This window comes from Pelodiscus sinensis, chromosome 1 (genome assembly GCF_052426305.1).
Source record: "Pelodiscus sinensis isolate ZL-2025 chromosome 1, ASM5242630v1, whole genome shotgun sequence".
Classification (NCBI taxonomy): Eukaryota; Metazoa; Chordata; order Testudines; family Trionychidae; genus Pelodiscus; species Pelodiscus sinensis.
This window is the reverse complement of record NC_143052.1, coordinates 102,262,796-102,286,675: the sequence shown is the minus strand read 5'-3', so window position 1 is coordinate 102,286,675 and position 23,880 is coordinate 102,262,796. Positions and strand designations below refer to the sequence as shown.

General features: G+C 44.0%; 1 protein-coding gene across 6 annotated transcripts in view; it reads left to right on the top strand.

Annotated features, from left to right (window-relative positions):
- Positions 1–23,880, top strand: part of TBXAS1 (thromboxane A synthase 1) — a 345,665-nt gene that overhangs the window by 118,812 nt on the left and 202,973 nt on the right. For 4 of the 6 annotated variants that reach the window (XM_075939406.2, XM_075939367.2, XM_089781883.1 and 1 more), the window contains one exon: positions 17,019–17,071. The exons of the other annotated variants lie outside the window; for them this stretch is intronic. In XM_075939406.2, coding sequence (XP_075795521.2) covers positions 17,019–17,071 — 53 coding nt within the window. The remainder of the gene's footprint in view (positions 1–17,018; positions 17,072–23,880) is intronic. 6 annotated transcript variants of the gene reach the window in all.

The window sequence follows — 23,880 nt, the reverse complement described above, 5'->3', positions numbered from 1 at the left end:
TCCCTATGCTTTCCTAATGCTTTCTGGCATTTTTTATCAACTCCCTCTTGAATCCTGTTCAAATATCAGTGTGATAACTGGGATACTGTCACTGTTCCATTAGACCTGTCACGGTGTAATTCAGCATTTTCTCTCTCTAACCCCTAGTTAGTGAGTTAAAATGTTGGCATTAATGTCTTAGTTTATACATGACTACACATTCTTTATATATATGGATCGTATCAGCTATCTCCAGACAGAGAATAGCAGCCTTTATAAACTGTCTTGCAGTTCAGGACAGACCATGAAAAGTAACTGAAACTACAAGGGATATTTTTTGAATAGCTGGCAAAGTACAATTAACCAGTCCAAGTTCGACCAGGATGCTGGGGCTAACCCTCTATTGTGTCAGGTGGCTGAATGATTTTAGAAAGATAAGGCTGCAGGGGGTCCCCTAACAATTCTAGACCCTCTGTCCAGTTCTGTGACAGGCAGCATCTGTCATCTGGTGGTGTGCCTCCCTCTTCCCTTACTTAATCAGAGAGGACAATTAATTGTAGGTAAACTGAACATACAGAAAATGTATTTAGGAAAAATTTACAAAAGTAGGGAATTCAACCGGAAGTAGTTTAACAACAAAAGAACAATTTAACCTGTACAGTAGTCAGTCCCTAGAGCCCACTGAACAAAATAAGCCTTTAGCTGAGTCTAAATAATAAGGTAAGTATTACAACAAGTTTATAGAAACCTTCTTGATAGCTCCCAAGACAATCGCTCAGGATCTCACATCTCGTGGCTCCTGGAGAGCCTTGAGAGAGGAACACTGAGGAGAACCCCCACAGTCTTCCCTGCTTCAGTTGAAAGGTGATTGGCAAGGTTGCTGGCTATCTGGTGGTATATGTGGAGTCTTCAGTATGGCTACGGCTGTCTGGTCTGGAGTCTAGATGACCTGAAAGGAAAAACTCCATGCAACCTGCCGCTAGGATAGGCATCCCTGAGCTGTTTGGCTGCCAGCCTTTTATGCAGTCTGGGGTGGGAAATCTTTGCCTTTCAGACCCAGTGTCATGGGATTGATCTTCCATTTTGTTTTCAAAATGGATGCCTTATAATACCTTTAAACATTACAAACCTAGGATTTTTACCCTTAACAATTGTAACAAGTAATGTATCTGGTCTGTTCTACGCAAGTTCTCATGCCACACTCCCATCACTGTAGCATTTGATCAGCTTCCAGTATCAAGTTAAACATTGGTCATGTGTGGTTTGTTTTCTTTCAGCCTCTTGCCACTGGATGAATTGTATGTGCAGGGTAGTATTTAAGGGTGATGGGGGTGGGCGGTGTTATTTATTAAGGCCATGTCTATACTACAGAGTTAAGTCAACTTAATTTTTGTCAATGATCATAGCCAATTTAATAACATTGGTGGAGCATGTCCACACAACACTTCTTGTTTCAATTGAGTGTGTCCGCAGTTGTTTCTCTTACATTGGCAAAAAGAGTATCGCATCATAGGTAGTGTGGGTTAAGGTTTAGGGTTAGGGTTACTGTGCAACTCACCACCCTCTGCTACTGAGTGTTCCGGGAATGTATTGCAGTGCATAATGCTCGCTGTCCCATAATGCAGTTCTTTCCATCCCAGCATTCCATGGGCTTTCTTCCCATAGAAAAGTGAGTTGTGGTCACTGTGTAGAAGCTGGCAACTCCAGAGTGCTACTGGTCTGTCACGAATCAGTTTGGAGTTGGAAAGTCCACCATGGGGGCTGCAGTGATACAAGCATGCAGGGCCATTAATTGCTTCCTGCTACAAAGGACTGTGACTCTCAGTAATTACCGAGACAAAAATAATTGATAACTTTGATGCAATCGGATTTCCCATTTTCAGTGGGGTGGCAGATGGAACACATATCCCAATGCAGGTCGTCAGGGAAGGTGCATGATGCAAACATATTTCAAAACACTGGATTGTATTGCAAGCCGCACATTGGCACTTTCTTTCTAGATTGGAAGACTCCAATGGGGAATGTGCAGAGTCCCATAATGATTCCTGGAGACCGCATCTGCACTTTGCTCCCATGGTTCATGAAGCCTTACACAGTGAATCTAGACAGAAGCAAGGAGCACTTCCACAACAGGCTCAGCAGGTGCTAAATGACAATTGAATGTGCTTTTGCCCAATTAAAAGTTGCTGGTGCTGTCTTTCTGGTCAGTGAGCCTTTAATGAGGAAAATATTCCTATGGTCATTACAGCCTGGTATCCTCTGCATAATATTTATGACTGAAAGGGGGAGAAGTTTTCCTAGGGTGGACCACTGAGGCTGATCGGCTGGCTGCTGATTTTGAGCAGCCAGATTCCAGAGCCATTTGAGGGTCACAGTGGGTGGTTATTAAAATCTGGGAGATTCTGAAGGCACTTTTTGTCAATGATTCCCAGTAATTTGCCTGTATGTGATGCATTTGGTCAGACGATGTTTCCTTGCTGCCATGAATTACTCATGTATTGCTTGTTTGAGCATTAGTTGCAAAGAGCAAATATTTCCGCCCATAGCTACTGTCTTTCAATGTTAGCTCTAGTATGTATTTAAAGACTCATTTCATTTCAAAGACTCACTTTTAATAATGGATAAAATGTAAGCTTTGGACAAATGGGATATGAAGATAAGGAACAGTCTCATGGAAAAGGCTCTTCTAGCTGGGTGTGATTACAGTTTTCATTAGAAAACCAGTCCCCAGGCATGGAATGCACAGGGCACTGTGAGGGACAAGAGATGAACACTGTGGGGGATATTGGGGAAGGCATAGATCTGAGTTCTGTGGTGGTTGGAAGGGGAATCAGGCACTGATTTATTCTGATTGCAGACTAAAGAGGACTACCACATATCTGGAGCTTTATCGTCTGTTCCTGCCCCTGCGTCCTTTCCTAGCTATCCAGCTTTTGTCTTTTATTTATTGTCTCCCTCCATACCCTTGTTTCCCTATGTGCCGCATTTGTTGACTGCTGCACTTCACAAAACATATCCTCCTCACTCCTCTTGGGTGTGAGGAGTGTGTTCTCAAGGGCACATCTGCAGAAGGCAAAGAAACAATGAGCAGAGACAGTATTAGAAAAAATTAAAAAACAACAAATAGTCTTGCAGCACCTTAGAAACTAACAAAACACGTAGATGGTAATGTGAGCTTTTGTGGGCACAACCCACTGTCCATTCATCTGAAGAAGTGGGTTGTGCCCACAAAAGCTCATCATGCCATCTACATTTTTTTAGTCTCTGAGGTGCTGCAAGCCTATTCATTGTTTTTTAAGTTTATCCAGTTACAGACGAACACGGCTACCCCTGAGATAGTATTGTGAGCATGCTTATATCCATGAGTCACAAAAGTTATATACACCTCTGTCTCACTGCCCTCCTTTGTAAATTGTTTTGGGATCTGTAGATGTAAAGTGGTATATGAGAGAGAGGTGGTGGTATCGTGTGGTTCTGATTCCCGGAAAGGAGACAAGCAAAAAGGATTAAAAACATTTATTCACCGTTAGCAGTATTACTGAATGCTTTTATTAATTTATTTGAAGGGCATTTTAACATGCAATGTAGTGACCTCTCACCCAAATGCCCTCCAATAAAGGATTATTCACTGTTTTCTTGCCATACCTTAAAGATACGGATATTGGAACAAAGGTGGTTAATGATATGGTGGAATTCGCATATGAGGAGAAACTGGTGGATACTAGGATTATATTTATCTTGGAAAGTAGAAGAAATAGATGAAATCCAAGGCTACGTCTAGACTGCAAGCCTCTTTTGAAAGAGGCTTTTTCGAATCTTTCGAAAAAGCCTCTTTCGAAAGAGAGCGTCTAGACTGCAACCTCTTCTTTCGAAAAACTGAACCGTTTTTTCGAAAGAGAGTACTCAGGCAGTCTGGATGCTCTGTTTCGAAAAAGCCCTGTTTGCATTCAAGAACGCCTTTTTTCGAAAGAACACTTTCGAAAAAGGCGTTATTCCTCGTGAAATGAGGATTATCGCCATCGAAAGAAAAGCCACGTTTAATTTTGAAAGAACGCGGCTGTAGTCTAGACGCAGGTGAAGTTTTTTTCGAAAAAGGCTACTTTTTTCGAAAAAAACCTGCAGTCTAGACACAGCCCAACTGAGTTACAGTTACTTCAGGTACAGTGGAAATTGATCACTCATTCCCTTTTTTAACGTTTTCACTTTTTTTTATGGTAATACTAGGACTTCTAGTTTTGGCAAAAGAAACTAGAGGGAAGAAAAGTGTGTTTTTTGGCTATATAATTTTAATAAATCTAAATAAATACATAAAATAAGTGTAGAAGATATCTTTATGTATTATCTAGATCAGTAGTTCTAAAAGTGTGGTCTGTGGACCACAAATGTCTTATGGGTGGGTTGCAGGCTTGGGGCTTGCCCCCTCTGTTCTGCAGTGGGGAGCCTGCACTGGTGCTCCAGCCTTGCACCCCCTTTTCCCTGCAATGTTGGAATGCCAGCGCTAGGTTCTCGCTGCGGGGTGGGGGCGTAAATCTCGTGGGCCAGATCCGGCCTGGTGGGGGAGAAAGCAGCTCTGCGCGGTGCTGCTTTTCTTTCCCCTGGATGGGGCAATGGCAGCACAGGAAACCACTCACCTGAAGATTTCCCCTACTGCTCCCATTGTCCGGAGTCATGGCCAATGGGGGCAGTGGGATGCGGTGCGTGGGGGTAGTGGCAGGAGGCATGGATCCAGGTAAGCACTCCCTATTGCCCTCATGCCCAGACCCTGCACCCCAACCTCATTCCTACACCCTTCCTCCCACCTAGGCTCCCCACCCCCACTCCATGCCTGCACCCTACCTCCCACCCAGATCCTCTCACTTCCTCCGCTCCAGCACCCAACCTCTCACCCAGAACCCACCCCCGCTCTCAGCTCACTCCTGCACCCTGCTTCCTGACCAGACCCCACATCCCCACCCACTTTTGCACACATTTTGTCATCATGAGTCGTTGGATTGTGGTCCATGGAACGGTCTGCGTTGAGTGGGTTGGGCTGTGAGCCAAAAAATTTGTGAACCACTGATCTGGATAAGTGCTTAAAAATTTGTGAACCACTGATCTGGATAAGTGCTTCCCAAATGGTGAGCCATGAAGGGGTCATAAGAGAGCCATGAGTGTCTGGGGGATATATTTAATAGTCACTTTTTGTTTCTTTCACTAATTAAGGGACGATTAAAGTAGGCTTTAAAATCCCCTGCATTTTATCTGTGGATCTATGTCTTATGCTACTGCTGCTGCTAGCATTGGGGACCCTCTCTTTGCCCTCTGCTCTTGCAGGTGGTTTTCAGCTGAGAGCTGTCCTAGCCTAGAGGAAGGGAGTGAAAGAGAAAAAGGTGCCCCTGTATAATGGAACGAATTTTTACCAAGTGTTCAGCCTACACGTAGCAAATGTGCAGCTGACGATGGTGATACTGTTTTTTGTAATAGTTCAAACCTTAGGTATCTTGGTTCACAAAAATATCTTAGAATTGTCCAGCAATCACATGCTGAAGACCAAATTTTCAAATCTTGCAAACCTTGTACTTTCTGTTAAAGGAGAGTACAAGGAACTCCATGATGAAGTTATGGAAGTACTGCTTCCATTTGCATCCAGTTATCTCTATGGATCTGGGTTTTCTAAGAAGGATTTCTGTGAAAGCTAACCATAGATATTTAAACTTGGAGAAAGTGTCACACATTCGTCAATTAGAGAATCAACCAAACACTGTGCCACTATGCATTTTGAAGTAGGCCCATTGTTCTCACTAAAATCATACTTTTGTCTGTGTCTGAACATGCCAAGAAATGTGCATTTTCAAATTATAGCTTAAAAAACCCAGATTAGATCAGATTATATAGTTAAACTATAGAGTTGAATAAAATTGCAAAACTGTCCCAATTCTTGCATCTATGCAGTGTTCCTCAGACTGTGGGTCACGACCCCCTCGGGGGGTCACGAGCAACTTAGAGGGGAGTCACAGCTGGATTTGGTTTTTCACTTCTGACCCCTCTCCCTCGGGCCGAGAAGAGCGGCAGGGCGGCGGAAGGCAGCCTCCGGCAAGCCACGCAGCGTGGCCAGGGCTGCGGAATTCCAGGAGTGCAGCTCAGCTGCAACAGACAAGGCGGCGAGAGAGTGAGGCTGGTGCCAGCACAGGAGCAGACGCATGAGGGGCTGGCCGGGGCACGGTTGTCGGGTGACCGAACGCTTCCCCAGCTGGGAGAGGGTGGGGTCCCTCAGGCAGCGGGCTGGGGGATTGGGTCATGACAGAGGACCCAGACGTAAATAAGGGCACCTGGGGGTCAGAGGAGGAGGCAGAGAAGACACGGAGAGGAGTGGAGGATGGAGGAGAGGAGAGAGAGAATGAACCAAAGGGACTCGGAGTGGAAAAGAGGCACAGATGAGAAAGAGACGGGGGAAGGAACCTGCAGCAGGGGGAAGGGCGTTGACGACTGCAAATGCCTTGAAGGACCCCCAGGAAGGCAAGGAGTCTGGTGAGAAGGGAGATGGAAGCGATCCACAGCAGTGAGAGTGGGGGAGGGGAATCACACAAATTCATTTAGCATTTTAGGGGGTTGCGGTATCATGAAGTTTGAGAACCCTTGATCTAAGGTACTGAGTTGGTTAAAAAAAAACCAAACAAACCCTCATCTCCCCAAAAAACCCAGTATTTTGTAGTAGGGAGCCACCATATTTTAAAATATCTTCAGGGAGTTGCAATAATAACAAATATGGGAACCACAGGTCTATGTAATAAACAGTAACATTACAGTTACAACTGCACATCAGATAAGAACAAGATCTAAGATAATGGTAGAATTCACCACTGCAGGAAATCAGCGAGCTGGATCTTTTTTTAAAGGAAGGTCTTGATAATTTTACGACAAATTACATTTGTGGCTACGCATATTAAGATAAAGGTAATTGAATCTCATGCTGAACACACGGGTCAGAAAGAAATCTCCCTTTATGTACAATAATGTACAGTTGGTTGGATGTATGGGCTTTGACTTCCTTTCAAGTTTCAGACCTAGGATATAGCCATAGGCAGAGGAGAACATGAAACCTGAAGGGTTATTGATACTTCAGTCTCATGCAGTGCACTGTGTTCCTATGAAAGCTGGAGGAAAAAGAATGGTCTTGTAAGAGACAAGGCTGGGAAACAGAAACCTGGATCCTGTTCCTACTTCTGCCGTTGACTTTCTATGTGACGTTTATAACCTTGAGCATTGTCAGAGGTAGCTGTGTTAGTCTATTTCAACAAAAACAGTCGGAGTACCAAAAGAAACTACACCATCTACTCAAGAAACTACCTGAAGAAGCATAGGAACAAATCTTCACACACACACTCCCAGTGCCCTGACCAGGGGTATTCTGTCTGCTACTCAAGACCCATAAACCTGTAAATCCTGGACAGCCCATCATCTCAGACACTACAGCACAAATAAGTGATGGCCATATAAACGCCACCCTATACTGGAAACCTACTGACCATTGGTCTTACCTACATGCCTCTAGCTTCCATCCAGGACACATCATATGATATGTTGTCTACAGTGAAGCCCTAAGATACAACCAGATTTGCATCAATCCCTCAGAGAGAGACAAACATCTACAAGATCTTTATTAAGCATTTTTAAAACTACAATACCCCCTGGGGAAGTAAAGAAACAGATTGACAGAACCAGGCACGTTCCCAGAAGTCACCTTCTACAGGCAGGCCCAACAAAGAAAGCAACAGAACACCACTGGCCATTACCTTCATCCCCCAGCTAAAATTTCTCCAATACCTCACCAATGATCTACAACCTATCCTATAGGTGATGATGATGATCCAATGATCTCAAGGACTGTGGAAGACAGGCCAGTCCTTGCTTACAGACAACCCCCCAACTGAAACACATACTCACCACCAACCACACATCCCACAACAGAAACGCTAACCCAGGAACCAATCCCTGCAACAAACCCTATTGCCAGCTCTGTTCATGCATCTACTCTAGTGACACCATCATAGGACCTAATCACATCAGCCATGCCATACCATCAAAGACCTGCATTCACTTGCACATCTACTAATGTGATATATGTCATCATGTGCCAGCAGGGGCAGATGACGATTTTGCGGGGCCCAGGGCAGCACAATTTCGCGGGGGCCCCCCCTTTGACATGGCACATGCATGGGGCTTCTTGAAGCGCGGAGCCCGGGGCAGCCGCCCCGCTCGCCCTGCCCTATATCCGCCCCTGTGTGCCAGCATTGCACCTTTGTCATGTACATTGGCCAAACCACATTGCCTCTATGCAACAGAACAAACTGACAGAAATCAGACATCAAGAATGGTAACATGCAAAAACCAGAGGGAGAACAATTTAACCTCCCTGGACACACAGTTACAGACTTGAATGTTGTCATCCTCAAGCGAAAAAACTTCAAAACCTAGCTGTAATGTGAAACTGCTGAGCCAGCAATTCATATACAAATTTGACAGAATGGGTCTGAATAGGGACTGGGAATATGACTCTCTCGTTACAATAAGCAATTTACCACTTTAGGTATTCTCACCTTCTTATCCCCATCCACCCTGATTGAATTAGCTCTGATGTAACACTGCCCTCTTTCTATCCCTATCCTACTGCCTGTTTCTTTTTCTTTCACTTCACACATCATCAGATATGTGTTGCAACTCACAAAATCGTATGCCATAATAGCATTGTTAGTCTTTAAGGTGCCACTGGACTCCTTGTTTTAATCCTGAGCCTTAATTTTCCCATCTGTGAAATAGGCTTTAAATTTACCTATCTCTTGTGAGACTAACGTAATGTTTGTAAAGCGCGACAAGAGTCTGAGACAACAGATAACATACAAGGCTGAAAATGGAGGTATGAGAAAGTAAGGCTATAATTGCTAATGCGGTGAATGAAGGGCTTAATCTGCTTAATGGAGAGATTCAACTAATACTAGAAAGGGTGATGGGATTTTGTTAATTCCTCCTTGCAGCCCTTTGTTTTACAGGCTTAGGGACCTCTTGAGCAAAAGCTGGCAGTCATTGCTAACTTTTTTTTTGTAACAGACATCTAGAGAGTCCAGAATGAGACTGGATTCATTTCTCCTTGTGACTTGAATGAAAATTTGAAGCCTGTGTCTCCTGGGGTAAAAGGCTAGTGCAGTGATAACCTGTTACCTAGCCTTCTGTGTGCTGTGTTGCAGAGGTGATGGGTTTGGGCTTTTGGGGCCAGGTATTGGCTATTGAGTGAATCATCTCATGCCATCTTATCCATTGGATGGCATTGGTTTGGACTCCAGAGGAATAGCTTTTACCCCGGGGAAAGAAGTTGTGTCTATAAAGGGTTGGTGAAGAGAGAGAGCATCAAGGGGGAAAATGGTCATCTGAAAAGGAAGGGATTGTAGAAGCAACTGAGGGTTGTGTCTAGACCAGTGTTTCGCAACCAGTGGTACAAGTACCCTGAGGGGTACTTGAGAGACGTCTGGGGGGTATGTCAACACAACTGAAATTTGGAGAAAACTGAATTTTTGTTTTAAGTTTTACAGCACTTTATTATTTTTGTACTTTTTTACACCCCAAAATTTCATCGACTGCCTGGCTACAATTAAGTTGTTTAAACAAATGTATTGCAATGGTAGAAAAAAAATGGTGTGTCTGAAAACTGTAGGTACTGGGGCTACTTATAATTTTTTTTAAAGGGGTACTTTATAAAAAAGGGTTGAGACACACTGGTATTGACCAATGGCCTCCAACATTTTTAACCACAAAATCATTTTTTTCAGTTTGAGTACAATGTAAGATCTAGCTTAAACCCAAATACCCTGGCCCCACTTCTTTCCCATCCCTTCTCTGAAGCCCCTCCCTTGCTCTACCCCTTCTCTGAGGCCTCACCCTCCTCAATCCATCGCCCTTTCTCCCCCATCCCCACTAACTTTCACCAGGTTAGGATAGGACGTTGGGGTGCAGGCTCTGGTCTTGGGCCAAAGGACTCAGAGTGTGGGAGGGGCTCCGTTCTTAGCCCACGGCAGGGGATTGGGGTCCAGGAGAGGTTTCAGGGTGCAAACTCTAGGAGTTTGGGTGTGGGGGGACTCACGTCTGGGGTGTTGGGTTTAGGAGAAGGGTTCAGGAAGCAGGCTCTGGCTGAGCACCATTTAACTGAGATGGCTTCTGGATGGTGAAGCAGTGGAGTTAAGGCAGACATACTCCTGCCCTCCACCACTCCTGAAGCAGCTGGCATGTACAGCAATGGCTCCATGGTGCCATGTGCTGCCCCTTATCTACAGGCACTAAGCCCACAACTTCTACTGGCCACGGTTCCCCATTACTGATCAATGGAGCTGCAGGAGTGGTGTCTGCAGGCAAGGACAGCATGTGGAGAACCCCTGCTCTGCCTTTCTCAGGGGCTGCAGGGACATGCCAGCCACTTCCAGGAGCAGCAATTACCACAGGGATAATGACTCCAGCCACGACCGGTTAGGCATTTTAGAACTCGCTACTCAAAGAATTACATTTAAGCGCAAGAGAGAAATGAAAATTATGAAATGCATAGACCAGTCAAAAACCAAAAATAACCCACTTTGCAAGCAGTAACAGAAGTAACAACAACAACAACCCATGTATGTGTTGGGTCAGAGATGAGAGTGAAGGACGGTGTGTGTTTGTGAGAATGACAGAGACACACACAGGGGCGGCCCTAGACTAGCTGCCAGCAACTGGCGCCCTAGGCAAACCATGCAATCGGCGCCCCCACCTCCAAACCTCTCAATGATATTGTGACACCATTTGGTGCCCCATTTAACTTGGCACCCTAGGCGACTGCCTAGTTTGCCTATATGGACGGGCCACCCCGGACACACACAGTGTACAAGAGTGATAGAGATTTGCATTGCCAGGCTCCCTCCATCCCTTTCTCTCTGTGTGGAGACAGGGTACAGAAGCGTGTGTGTGTGTGGGGGGGTGACACCCTGACATAAGCATCCCCCCTCATTTCCATTCTACTCCCTGCACAGCAAGCAAGAGGCTCCCAGGGAGAGAGGCGCAGCAGCATGACAGTGGGGTGAGGGGCAACTGAAGTGCCAGCACTAGATAGCTTCCTGGCCAAACCAGTCAGGATCACCTGTCAGAGGCTCCAAGACCCGATTTACTGGTTGGTGACCACTGGTCTAGACAGTTCTTTGCAAGCAGAAAGCCATTGTTAATAGACCATATTGTAGTGAAAGAAGCCTCTCTTATTAACTATTTATAAAGATCTGAAAAGGTAAATAATTTACAGTATGCTAGGTATTTAATTCAGGTAATTTTTTATAATTGTGTAATGAGAACACAGTGTCCTAATTTTCATATGCAGATTCAATTAGCATTCAGTTAATTAGCCTTTACAAATGAGATTAACATAATTGTGTGAGACTAACCTGTCTTAATAACTATAAAGGGTAGGAAGGTTGTTTTTAATACATTTGGAAGGCCTATATGTTTTTTTTAAAAATCTGAAATGGCACACCCATAAATTGAACCAAATTACACACAAAGGACAGCTATTAGGAATGATGATTAAAGGAAACCAATTGGCTACATGGTTTAGAATAGGGCTGGATACAAATTTACTCTGGTTCTCTTCCTGCTGGCCTCCTAGTGTTTCCTCTAGTGAGGAGATTGAACCATCCAGAGAGTCATTCCTGAAAAGTGAGCTCTGGCCTTACTATAATTCAAATGTCGTTAGCTCATGTTTTGAAATATATATAGTAATTTGGGTATTAGGTACGCGAAGTCCCATTAGATTTCATTGGGAATTGGGCTCCTTTTAAGAAGTCCCAGCCATAAATGCTATTAATGTTCTGTTACCTGATGTAAGTGGATATAGATATGGATTTTGTCTCTTTATTTGACATGGGCATTTAAACAGTAATGCTCCTTAAGAATATCATCATGAAACAAAATATTGCATATGGACCAAACAGCATATGGGTTTTGTAATGGGATATGGAGCCTTTGGCTTTTAGGTCACAGATTTGACTCCTGACTATCTTGGTGTAGTGACCTTTCTGAGGCCTAGGTGAAGAGACTTGGTGTCTGTCCAGTCCCTCATGAACAGGTGTTGGCATCAGATAACACCACAACTGGTATTCTCGAGCCAAGATTTGAATGGGCATGAAACCTCAGAGATGCCCATTTCAGGCCAGAGTTGAGACATTTTTACAGGGCAATGCAAGGAAACTTGCACTGCTGTTGCTCATGAGTCATGTGTTCTGTGATGAAGGGAATGCTGTCTCCAGTCCTGTCAATCTGATACATTTCATAAACATGTAATAAAATAAATCTGTTCTCTGTTGTTCTTAAATTAGAAAATGCTGTTCATTTAGTGGTGCTTGAATGACATATCTTCTCCATTACCACATGGTCCAATATCCTTTGTGTTGCCATTTAAATCCCCTGTTCTAGAAGAAGCTTTTCCTGGAAAATTTTGGTGTCTAAATTCTTGAGTTGTGGCCAATGACAGGTATGTGCTATATCTCAGTACATGTGCTCCTTTTAAAACCATGTTACTCTGCCCTTTGTGATCCCAACAAAGACCCTAGTTAATTTCACAAGTCATATGATCTATTGTCAAATTGCAGGGCACAAACATTTTCCAAAGTGGCCAGAGAATTTGGATGCCTCCGTTTTTTTTCTGGTGATCGGCGTGAGTAAACTTGATTTTTTTATGCGTGCTGAGTCCTTGGGACTCCACCGAAAGTGTGTGAGAACTGCAGGTGCTTGGCACCTCAGAAGAACAGGTTTATAATGTCTTGTGCTTGGCATCCAATAATTGAGAGAGACAAAACAAGTGGTCATTTTTAAAACCATTGGGTACAGTAACTCCAGGCAGAGCTGCCTCCATCCTCGCCCTGGAGAGAAGGTCTCTGCAACACAGGTCTTTTGAGAGTCTGGAGTGCTAACATTGTGAATGTAGTGGTGTTAAGGAAACCCTGGGAGATACTTCTTGGGGAGAATCCACTTTTAAAAACAGAGATTTGAATCCACAGTGTCTTTTCTGATTTCCCTGATTTATGTGCTGCAGTCTGAAATAAATCTCAACATGAAATAGATTAAGGTAGTTTCTAGTGGCCAAATTTTACTCTCCCTAACACATCTGGAATTCCCAGTTCCTGCAGCAGTTCTACCTGTGTATCTGACAGCAGAATTTGGCCCTCTAAGTTGTTTTTTGCACAGACACATTTGATAAATTACAGTCAAAGAAAGGGGAGAATGCAAACATCCTGTGGGGAAGCTGGCACAAGCTGTGTAAAGAAGCAGCTTTCTGGGTGTCAGGCAGTTAAACCACTTCAACTGCTGTTTCCATGGTGTACCAGTTGCTGCTAAGTATGTCTTGCTCAGGAAAGGAATCTTTCAGATTGCATGCATGTGTTATCTCTTTGATAATGGCCCATCAGTAGGATGGAAACTAATTGTGAGGGGCAAGTGCAATTTAAAAACCTTTTTCCCCCGAGGTGGTGTTTGTGATCAGTCACGTTCTTGTAGCCTTTCAGAAAAGCAGAAAAGACAAGTGATTTTTCTAACTTGGAACAGCATAGCTGCCCACTTCTTTACAATTAGATATTGTGACAGACTATTTAAAGTGGTAACTTCAAGGTTGCTGCTCATGCACTTAAGTTTAATTTAAAATGGCATAGTCTGTGCTACATTTTCCTTCTGATTCCTGAAAAACTACAGTTTTTCACTTCCTCCATTCTGCCTCTCCCCCACCTTCCCCCCCCCCCCCATCATGCTGTAGTGGTAAGTAATTCACTGAGTACATGACTAGGAGGTAGAGCTCCTAAATTCTAATCTTTGTTCTGCCACTGATCCAGTATGTGGCATTTGGCAAGTCAATTAAAGCTCCCTGCCTCAGTTTCGTTGTCTGTAAAACAGCTGCTCAGTGGTCGGTAGATACTCAATCACTCTATCCGTGCCAACTATTATTGCAGTTATAATCCTGGGCAGCCTTATCATAATACCACGTAGGGCCACATTCACCTCAGTGGGTGCAAAGAAGTTGCAAATGTATCCCCCTTCACCTGCCCGGCTTGCTGCACTCCAGCCAGGGTTCACCTAAGGGAAAGGACAAGGTAATGTTTCCACCACACCCCTTTGTTGGGAGTTATGCCAGGGGACATGAGCTTTTGTGTTCATTGGAGCCCTGCCAATAAAAGCTGAATCTGTGCTAGTTGACAGGAGAATAGAACTGTTTCTGTCAGACTTTGCTATACCTTCAACTGTTCTGTGCAGTGTAGTTGGAGTTATGTTGGTCCCAGGAGATTAGAGAGACAGGGTGAGGCAGTAGCTTTTATTCAAGCCTGTACATGGGGTGGGATGGGGGTATGAAAAGTGCAAATGTGCTCCCCCCCATGGTCCTCCAAGTAAGCATGAGGCTAAGATGGTGCGTTGCCCCAGCTTCCCTCCCCTGTGCTCTGGGTGGCTGAGGAAAGGCTGGGGCTGATTGGGCCCCCACCCCCAGCAAGACTGGGGGTGGAGCTGGATCGCTGTGGCAGGGGGCAGTGCAGTCACCGGCACCTCACATGGCTCGCACCCTCCCACAGAAATTCCTCTGTCCGGGCCTGCTATTGGACAAACTTCTGTTGGTGATGAGAAAGATGAGATTTCAAGCCATTCTACCTTGAGTGGGTCTCTTACAACATGTGTTAAATACTTGTGCTCACTAACAGTCTCTTCCACCTTGCATTTTGCTGTGAGGATGGAAGTTCCTTTCCCAGACTTGAAGAGCTCTGAGTGACTTGAAAGCTTGTCTCTCACCAACAGAAGTTGGTCCAATAAAAGATATTGCCTCACTTATCTTGTGTCTCAAAGATTTTCCTGACATTCAGCCTAAATTGTCCCTTTTAAAATTTCATCTCTTCTCCTCATTATGTCTTCTAAAATCTAAAGCCATTATACTCTCTGATATTTATACTCTTTCTGTTATATATAACTAGAAGACAAGCAAACACATGATCGCCAAATTGGTAATAACTGAGTTTCATGGAACAAATCAAACGTTAAAAATCCAGCAATTTAAAAAAAGTTAAGTAGTAGATTCACTGTAAGAATTAAAAAACCCTAAACAATCCCTTATTAGAATTTTTTTTTTTATTTAATATTGCTCTCTATATAAAAAAAGCTTTTCCTGTGGGACAAGAGTGACGTCATCATGTCATTCTGCATCCCACAGGAACAAGTTACCCCCCCCCCCCCCCAATGTAGCCCTTCTCAGGACCCATGTGCAGGGCTGGGGCTGCCTACAGCCCCAAACCTCCCCTCCTCTTCACAGAGGCTGGGGGAGAACCAGGCCCAGTACAGCTTGGGCCTGGCCTGCTACAGCAGCCACGTGGAGAGCTGGGCCTGGTTTACATCGCGGTCAGTCCCCACCCGTGGGGGTTGGAGCCAGGCCTGGCTCATACCACAGCCTGGCCTGCCCCCAGCCATTGGGTTGGAACTGAGCCTGGCTCGCACTACAGCCTGGCCTGCCCCCAGCCATGGGGTTAGGGTTAAGCCATGGTGGGGGGTGAGGCAGGAGGGAGAAGGAGCCTGGGAAGGTGTGGAAGGCAGGGGGAAGGGGAAGGGAAAAGAAGCCCTGGATGGTGGAGGGGGGGAAAAGGGGCCCTGGATGGTAGAGGTGGGGGGAAGGAGAAGGGGCCAGGGAGGGAGGGAGGGAGGACGGAGAAGGGGGGGTCTGGGCTGGTGCGACAGGTAGGAGGGGTAGGAGAAGGGAGCTGGGCTGGCACGGCCACAGCCCTACCCTCCCTGGTAGTCGGGGGGAGAGCTGGAATTGCTTACCCCCCATGAGAAGGGGGTTGGCGAGCGTGGCGAGCTGGGGGTGCAGCCAACTAGTTATCTATAATAGAAGACTAGTCATTTTTTTTTTCTGTTAAATGGAAGATCCCTTGCTGTCAGATTTTTTGAATTATTCAGTGCAAAAAAGCAACAACGATGAAAGCATAGATACTGCATTACAGTGTGCTTCATGAATTTATGTTGACTATGGTTTAATTGTAATTATTTATAATATTTCATATTGATATTCTATAGTGTATTGTAAAATAATAAAGTCTTAATTTAAGTCCTCATTGCACCATTTTGCTAGTGAATCTTTGCTCAGAATAGAGATAACTCGTGGATTATAGAAATGCAGATTAGCAAGGTCATACTGCAGTTATTTTCCCTTTCCAAGTGATAAATATAATACCATATGATTTTCAGAATATTATAATTTTGTCATAATCAAGGGAAGGATGTTTGTTTATTCACTTTCGGGGATACACTTTATATACCTCCCCTCCTGCTAGTCAAATTGTGTGTGTGTGTGTGTGTGTGTGTGTGTGTGTGTGTATATATATATATATAGAGAGAGAGAGAGAGAGAGAGCATGGTAACAATTTAATATAGTGACAAATTTCTTTATCTAAATGGATACCAATTTTCTTCAATTATGAGAGTGAAACACAAATAGTAAAAATTCAAAAAAGTCTGTCAAAATAAAGCTGTTTAATTTTTCTGTTTATCCCAAGTGATTTCTTAGCATTAAAGGCAAACCAAGCAGGATTTTTTTTTATTTGTGAGATGATGTTTTACTGATGGTTTTCTTCACTTTTTTCATGGTTCATTTATTTCTCTTGGGTGCACTAGATACGTTATATTCCTATTCTGTATTAGCTTGTCCATTTTCTGCATTTCCAACTCCAAACATAACAAAGATAATAAGTCAGGCCCCAAAATCATAAAGTTAACTTAATTTAAAAAAAAATGTCTTTGGTATTTGCATTTTGAGCCTTTAGGGAATCACATTTTCAATTATCTTTCTGTAATCTGGAGGATCTTTATTTTTAATGAAAGCTGAGTTTCTCTCATAGTAACATTACTCCAGAAACTGGGATTTTAGGGAAAAAAAAAACACACCAGATATCACAAGTGTTAGCAATCCTACATTCTAGGATATCAAATGTCCTTATAATGCCATATGCAGTTGATAACACTCTCTCTTTAATCAGGGCTTTTGGGAAAACCATACAAAACTGATCAAGGACTATGGACCTGTTTCTGGGTAAGTCAGCAATACTGTTCCTCTATTCTATTTGTTGTTCCTCTATTCTATTTGTTTTCTTTTTGGTTTGCAACTTAGCTACAATAAACTAAACTTTACTCATGAATAAGAGCATCCAGATTGGGGTTAACACACTGATGTGCATTGTTACCCGAGTTGATTCTCCTTCCATTTCTTGAGTGTCTCCATATAAACAATGAATACAGGGGGTATGTCTAGACTGCATCCTTCTGTTGGCAGAGGGATGCAGATTAGGCAGGTCAACATTGCAAATGAGGCAGGGATTTAAATATCCTAATAGCCTAATTTGCATTAAAATGGCCTCTGTGTTTTGCCGACTCAGCAATTTGTCGGCAAAAAGCGGCAGTCTAGAGGGGGATCTGTCAAGAAAGAAAGCCTTTTTCAACAGATCCCTTATGCCTCAGGCAAGGACGTTTACAGGATCTGTCGAAACAGGCTTTCTTTCTTGACAGATCTCCCTCTAGACTGCCACTTTTTGCCAACAAAGTGCTGAGTCGGCAAAACGTGGTAGCCATTTTTATGCAAATTAGGCACGGGATATTTAAATGCCTGCCTCATTTGCAATGTCGACCTGCCTAATCTGCATCCCTCTGCCTACGGAGGGATGCAGAGTAGACATACCCAGACTGAGTTCTAGGCAGAATTTTCTCTTTCTCAGGCCTTTACAAAGCTACCAGCCTAGTACAATAAAGGTATTGGTAGCAGCTGCACAAAGAAAAATATATCTCTTCTTTTATGTGAACATAGAACTGATGTTGCATTGGTTTACATGCCCATTGCCTAAGTAATTTTGAGTTTTCACTGTGTAACAATGAAATGTTCCCCAAAATTAAATTTAAGGAAAAACAAACACATTTGAGAAATATTGTAAACTTCCGTTAAAATCTCTCACTCCATGTTTGTACAAAATGTTCATTTTTAAAATATAGGGAAATAAAAAATAAAAATTGCACACATTTTCCCGTCCCCCAGCTGTACTTTAACCCTTTACTACTGTTGAGGAAGGACTAAACAGGAAGAATAAACAGTGACTTCCCTAAAGTCAATAATATCACTTTTAAAAAAAATCTCAAATTAGTAGTTTGAGTTTTGCATTGTTCTCTGGTGCTGGAACTGTATTTTGCCATCCATTTGTTTCTATTCCAAGTAGAAATAATGACTTCCAGGTTCTGCCTAGTCTTGATATTTTAAATGTTGTTATTACCTTGATATATACATACTGAGCAATAATTATGAAGAAAGCATTAAAGCTTGTTTCTCTCACCAGTGAAAAGTGGCTGAATGAAAGATACTACTTCATCCACCTTATTTCCCTCATATTCCAGAACCAACATGGCTATAACAACAAACAAAGAAAGCGTCAATAGTCCCAAAAGGTTATTTTTAGGGCTGTCAAGCAATTTAAAAATTTAATAACAATTAATTGAGCGCACTGCCCCTATGAAATGCTGTGGCAGCGTTTCAAAGGGGCAACACCGCAGGAGCCTGGGATCAGCTGCAATCCCCAGCTGACCCCGGGCTCCGTGCAGCACTGCCCCTTGGAAACACCAGGGCAGCACTTCAAAGGGGCAGCGCTGCACGGAGCCTTGGGTCAGCTGGGGACTTCAGCTGATCCCAGGCTCCTAATGCACTGCCCCTTTGAAGTGCCGCTCTGAAGTGCCACAGTGGAGGGTCACACTGTACAAGGCCATGTGAAGGTTGTTCAACATGGAGACAGTTTCTGGCATGTGTCCTAGATAGAAACCTGATTTGTCAGGGATCCAGGAGGTTGGCAAAGAATAAATTCTACTCTTGATATCTCCCTGGAAAAGGAATCTTTAGGAAACTGTTACCAGGCTTGATGTAAGCTCAGTTAGTAGTTTTAGGGAAATGTTTAGGCCCCTGGTGGCTGCCTGTGTATGTATTAGGGATGTAAGCGACTAGTCGAGTAGTCGACTATCCAATAAACGTAGGCTTATCAGGTAATCGAGTGACTACTCGACTACTCACTTCCCTCCCCTGCTGCCTCTGTATCAGAGGCAGTAAAGTGGGGGGGAGGGTGGAAAGCAGGAGCCGGTTCTGGGAAGAGTCAGCTTACAAGCAGGTTTCCCTCAGCACCATCTCTGCGGCGCTGGGAGGAGGCAGGGGAGGCAGAGCTACAGAGGTCCCGGAGCTGCATGAGCCAAGACTGCTCAGTCCTGGCTTGCACCGCTCCCAGGAGCTAACTCCTCTGGGGTGCCACACTTTAAATGTAGTAAAAGCCGGCAGCACTTACTACATTTAAAATGCAGAGCCACAGCAGTGGTAGCGAGTGCCCTCCCTCCCATATCAATTAATCGAGTAGTTCATGGAAATTAGTCAATTAACCATTATTTAACATCCCTAGTGTGTATACACCCATATGTATTATTATGATCCAGCCAGTGCATGAAACTCCTCCTTCTATTTGAGTCTTACTGTTCTTGGGAATACAGGTAACATGTTATGTGGCAGCTGTGTATGTATGACCAGAATCAAGGTGTTTGACCTGTTGGCCTTGGAGAAGATCTGGCATTTTGCTCTTTTCAGATTGAAATCAATTTCCCAATAAACATGAAGAGCAATTATCTGAATTTTCACAGTGGTGAAGTGTGTTGAATACAGAACTTTGGAACAGAAGCCTTTATTCTCCCTCCCTCCCCCCGCACTCCTCCAAGGTCACTTGAATAGTCTGAATGATACCATCACAACTGTTTTCTTTTGTGTGTGACTTGGTTTCCTTGACAACAGGATGTCAAATCAACTTTTCAGCTTTAATCAAGTCAAAACAATATATCCCTTCCCTTCCAAACGGCCTCAAGTCCTAGGGAATTATTTCACACAAGGTTTTCCAGGTCACAATACTTTTTTTTTTCTTTGCTCCTGTGTGCAGAACCAAAGGAGAGGTGATGTCATTCTTCCTTTACAGAGAGAGACCGTACAAATAACCTACAGTGGTGAATATGTGTTGGGAAACTCCTGTCTATTTTCATACAGGGAGGGTCCAGAATGGGCATCACAGGGAAAACAAACTGTTCTTGGGTTCAGTAAACAAGGAGAGTTGCAATGTTCTCGTTCCTTTGAAATGAATGGGTTCATGCTGCCCGCTTCAGTTTTGAAGAGCTAGGATAGCCAAATAAAGTGGCTGTTCATGTGTGTATAATTCAGTTTTATCCTGAAATACCACCTACAAAGGTGCTTATAATACATTTACTGCTTTTTTTCCATGCGAAAACAATGATGAAAAACATTTGGAAACAAAATAGGATCCTGGTTCCTGTGGAATTTATTGTGTTCTGTAAGTGATACCTCAGGTGACCCTCCAGTTTCCTAGTTCTCCACTTATTTCCCTTGCATCCAGGTGTCCCGTGCTAACGCAAGGTTGTGATTTCTGGTGGGAAGGAGGTGGCAGAAATAAAGAGCCTTAGTGAAACTGGATGAAGAGACGTACAGGAAAACATTTTACAGAATCAGAAATGTTTCCGGAACAGTGATTTTCAAGCCGAGCCCTTTTTCCTTTTGATTTTACAATTTTTGGTTGCATCCCCCCTATCTAGACAAAAAAGAGGTGAGTTAGGGTGGAGATGGCACTCCCTTGTCAAGTCCTGCCATGGGGGACTGATGCTGAAGCCACCTGGAATCACTTCTTGCTCCCTCCTGAATGTTCCTCCTCAAACGCTACAGTTTGAAAACCTCTGGTTTTGTAGACATTTAGCAGGTCTTTTGAGGCTACGACTTAATCCCATTTTACATATCAACACCATGTGTGTTTGATTGAATGTGATTGCATCATCACTTATATGGCACAATAAGTGCACTTCGGTGGTGCCCAGTAGGAGAGATGAGTCAAAACAAATAATAGATTTCCTGTCCTAAAGAACCCAGCATGGAAAAGTACAGAAAAACGCAGTATGATGTTAGAATGACAGGTGGTAGATGCAACTGGAATGAGTCACCTACTATGGTGTAATCCTGTAGTGAACTCCATGTGGGCACTAGGGTCCAGTCAGAACTTAACATAAAGGTTGTAAAGCATTTTTGCAGCAGAATGCTCTGTAATTTATGGTCGCAGTGTTTTCTTGATACCCCTCAAATGTGGAACAGCTCCAATTTAGTGTCGGCAACCCCAGCTCCTTCTCATTCAACAAAATGCTGAACGCCTACCTGCTTTGTGAAGCCTACACATCCTCTTTTGCTCACACCCTTGTGTGTTTTTATGCCATGGCATTGTGAGCTCTTTGAGGCAGGGCTTTTGTTCTTTGTTTCATTCTTGTTAGCTGGTATTAAGATTCCTGCTGAATGCTTCTGGCTTTGTATAAAATAATAACTTGCTTCTTCACCAAGGATGTGATATGCAAGGCAGTGTTGTTCATAATCCCGTTTTGTTATTGTTTGCTGTTATAATTCCTCTCAGCAGTCTAAGCATGAATTGATGCTTTCTTAGTGATTGGCCACCCCAAACATGCCATTGCAAATGGCACTAGATGGCTTTGTTAGCCATTTTTGCAGGTAGGGCAAGAATCAAATTGTTGTAGGCACTGAATTCTCATTCCAGTTTGTGGCCCCTCTGTATCAGGGAAGAGGTATGCTGGTGACTCATTTTGATTGAAGGCTTGTGTGGCTACTGCTTGTACTATACCTATTCTATGGATAAACTGGAGATAGACATTTTCGTTGCTGTTGATCTGGAACGGTGCACAAAAATTTTCATTCCCTCCCCTTCCCCATAATACAACAGTAAAATGTTGGTCCCATTCAGATCAATAGGGTTCAGATTTCACCCCACATGAACAGTTTTAGGCATCATCATGTAGTCAGGTTACCCACAAAAATAGTGTATTTATTGTCATTTAATTTTACAAGATTGTTTTTATACCTTTTTATCTGGCAATGCCTTATTCTTATTATTCTAAAGAGTAATCCCAAAGTAGGTGTTTCATCATTGTTTCTCATCATCAATGCAAAAAAATCAGTTTTCTGAAATAACCTTACATTGTGTGATTTTTTTTCTCTTTTTCTGCTGGTGGTTTTAATGGACTCAGTGGCTGTCCTGTAGGCTTTCTATTATTTTTAAGCAAGTCATTTTGCATATTTCATCTAGAGAAAGGCATGCCTGGGCAAGGATGGATTTGGGGGAAAAAAGCAGGCTTCCTATTTTTGATATACTGCCTTAATCTCTGGTTCACATTTTCCCTGTGAAGGTTTGTTTTGCTAGCCTCCCTCGAGCTGGATTTCCATGTTTTTAAAGGATTAGCTCTTTGGCCTGAATAAAATCTTCTACCATTCTGTGGCTTTTTTGCTCTGTTTTGTTGCTTCCTTCTCATAATATGATAAGATTCTATGACTCTGCAGATATGTACACTACACGCTCTATGGCATTACTGAAGTGTAGACACTACAGCAGTGGAAGGGGATCTGAGGCAGTAAATCGTAATGGAAGAAGTCCTTTGGTGACCTAGCTGCATGAACAGTGGGGGTTATGCCAACCTACTTACAGTGCACAGGGTGTGAAATTTGTCACAACCCCAAGCAGCATAACTTGATCGACCTGAATTGTAGCTGTAGACCAGTCATTCTCAAAGTGCGGTCTGCTGACCACTAGTGGTCCACTGGTGCCTCCCAGGTTGTTCACGGCTCAAGCTCAGCCTCCCTCCTCTTTGCCTCCCACAGCAGGGATCCTACACTGATGCTCAGCCTTACCCTCCCTCCCCTGTGCAGTTGGAGCACCAGATTCCTTCTGGGGGTCAGGGAGGAAGCCTCAAGCCTCTCTGTGCAATCTGGCTCATGGGAAAGAAGCATTCCTCCTCCCCCAGCTGGGGGAACAGCAGTGTATCGGCACGCTGCTGGCCAATGGGAGGCTGTGCCTGAGATCAGCACAAGGCATGAAGGCAAGTAAGTGCCCCCCCTTGTGCCCAGAACCCCACACCCCCAGCCCACTCACGCACCCTCCCCCATTGAGCATCCCCAGCCTATTTTTGCACCCTTCCCCGGCCAGACACCTACATCCAGCCCATTCCTTCACCCTCCCCTTTGGCCAGACACCCTATCCCGCCCCCAGCCTGCTCCTGTACCCTCCCTCCTAGCCACACACTGCACCTTCCCTTGCTCTCGCCCCCTCACTCTGGCTAGACACCCTACTCCCAGCCTGCTCCTGCACCCTCACCTCCTCCTGTATCGTGCCTCCCACCCAAACTGTGAACCTTCACCTCCTTCTGCACCCCACCTCTTGCCCAGATCCTGCATCCCCATCCCTCTCACTGGCAGCCCTGTCCTACATGCTGAACCCCTCATTTTTGTCCCAACGCCAGAACCTAGCAGGATCCACAAAATCCACTAATCCTGGAACCACAGAGGAGTAAATCTGGCCTATTGGAAGCCCTGAATCTCAGTCCTCCCCAGTCCCTCCGTCTTCCCCCAGTGGGGCTGGTACACCAAAGGAGTGAAGTGTCTCAATTGGGAGCCACATCAATGAAGGCTGAGAATTTTTGGAGATGGGTTTTGTAGGGGGGGGGGGGGTTCTCACTGCTGTGGTCTGATTTTTCTGTGGGTTAGTGGCCCCTGATCCGAAAAAGGTTCCCCGCCCCTGCCATAAATAAAGAAAACATGGGAACTTTTTGTGTTGGACATAAATTAATACTTTATTTAACGTGAAGTTTGATAAATTAACAAAGTTAAAGTGCTTAATCTATTTAATAATTTCAATTAATATTTCCTTCCTTACTGGTTAAATTAAATCGTTCTCCCTAGTTGCAGCACTAGAAAAATGGCTTGAGCGTAAATATGTAATTAAC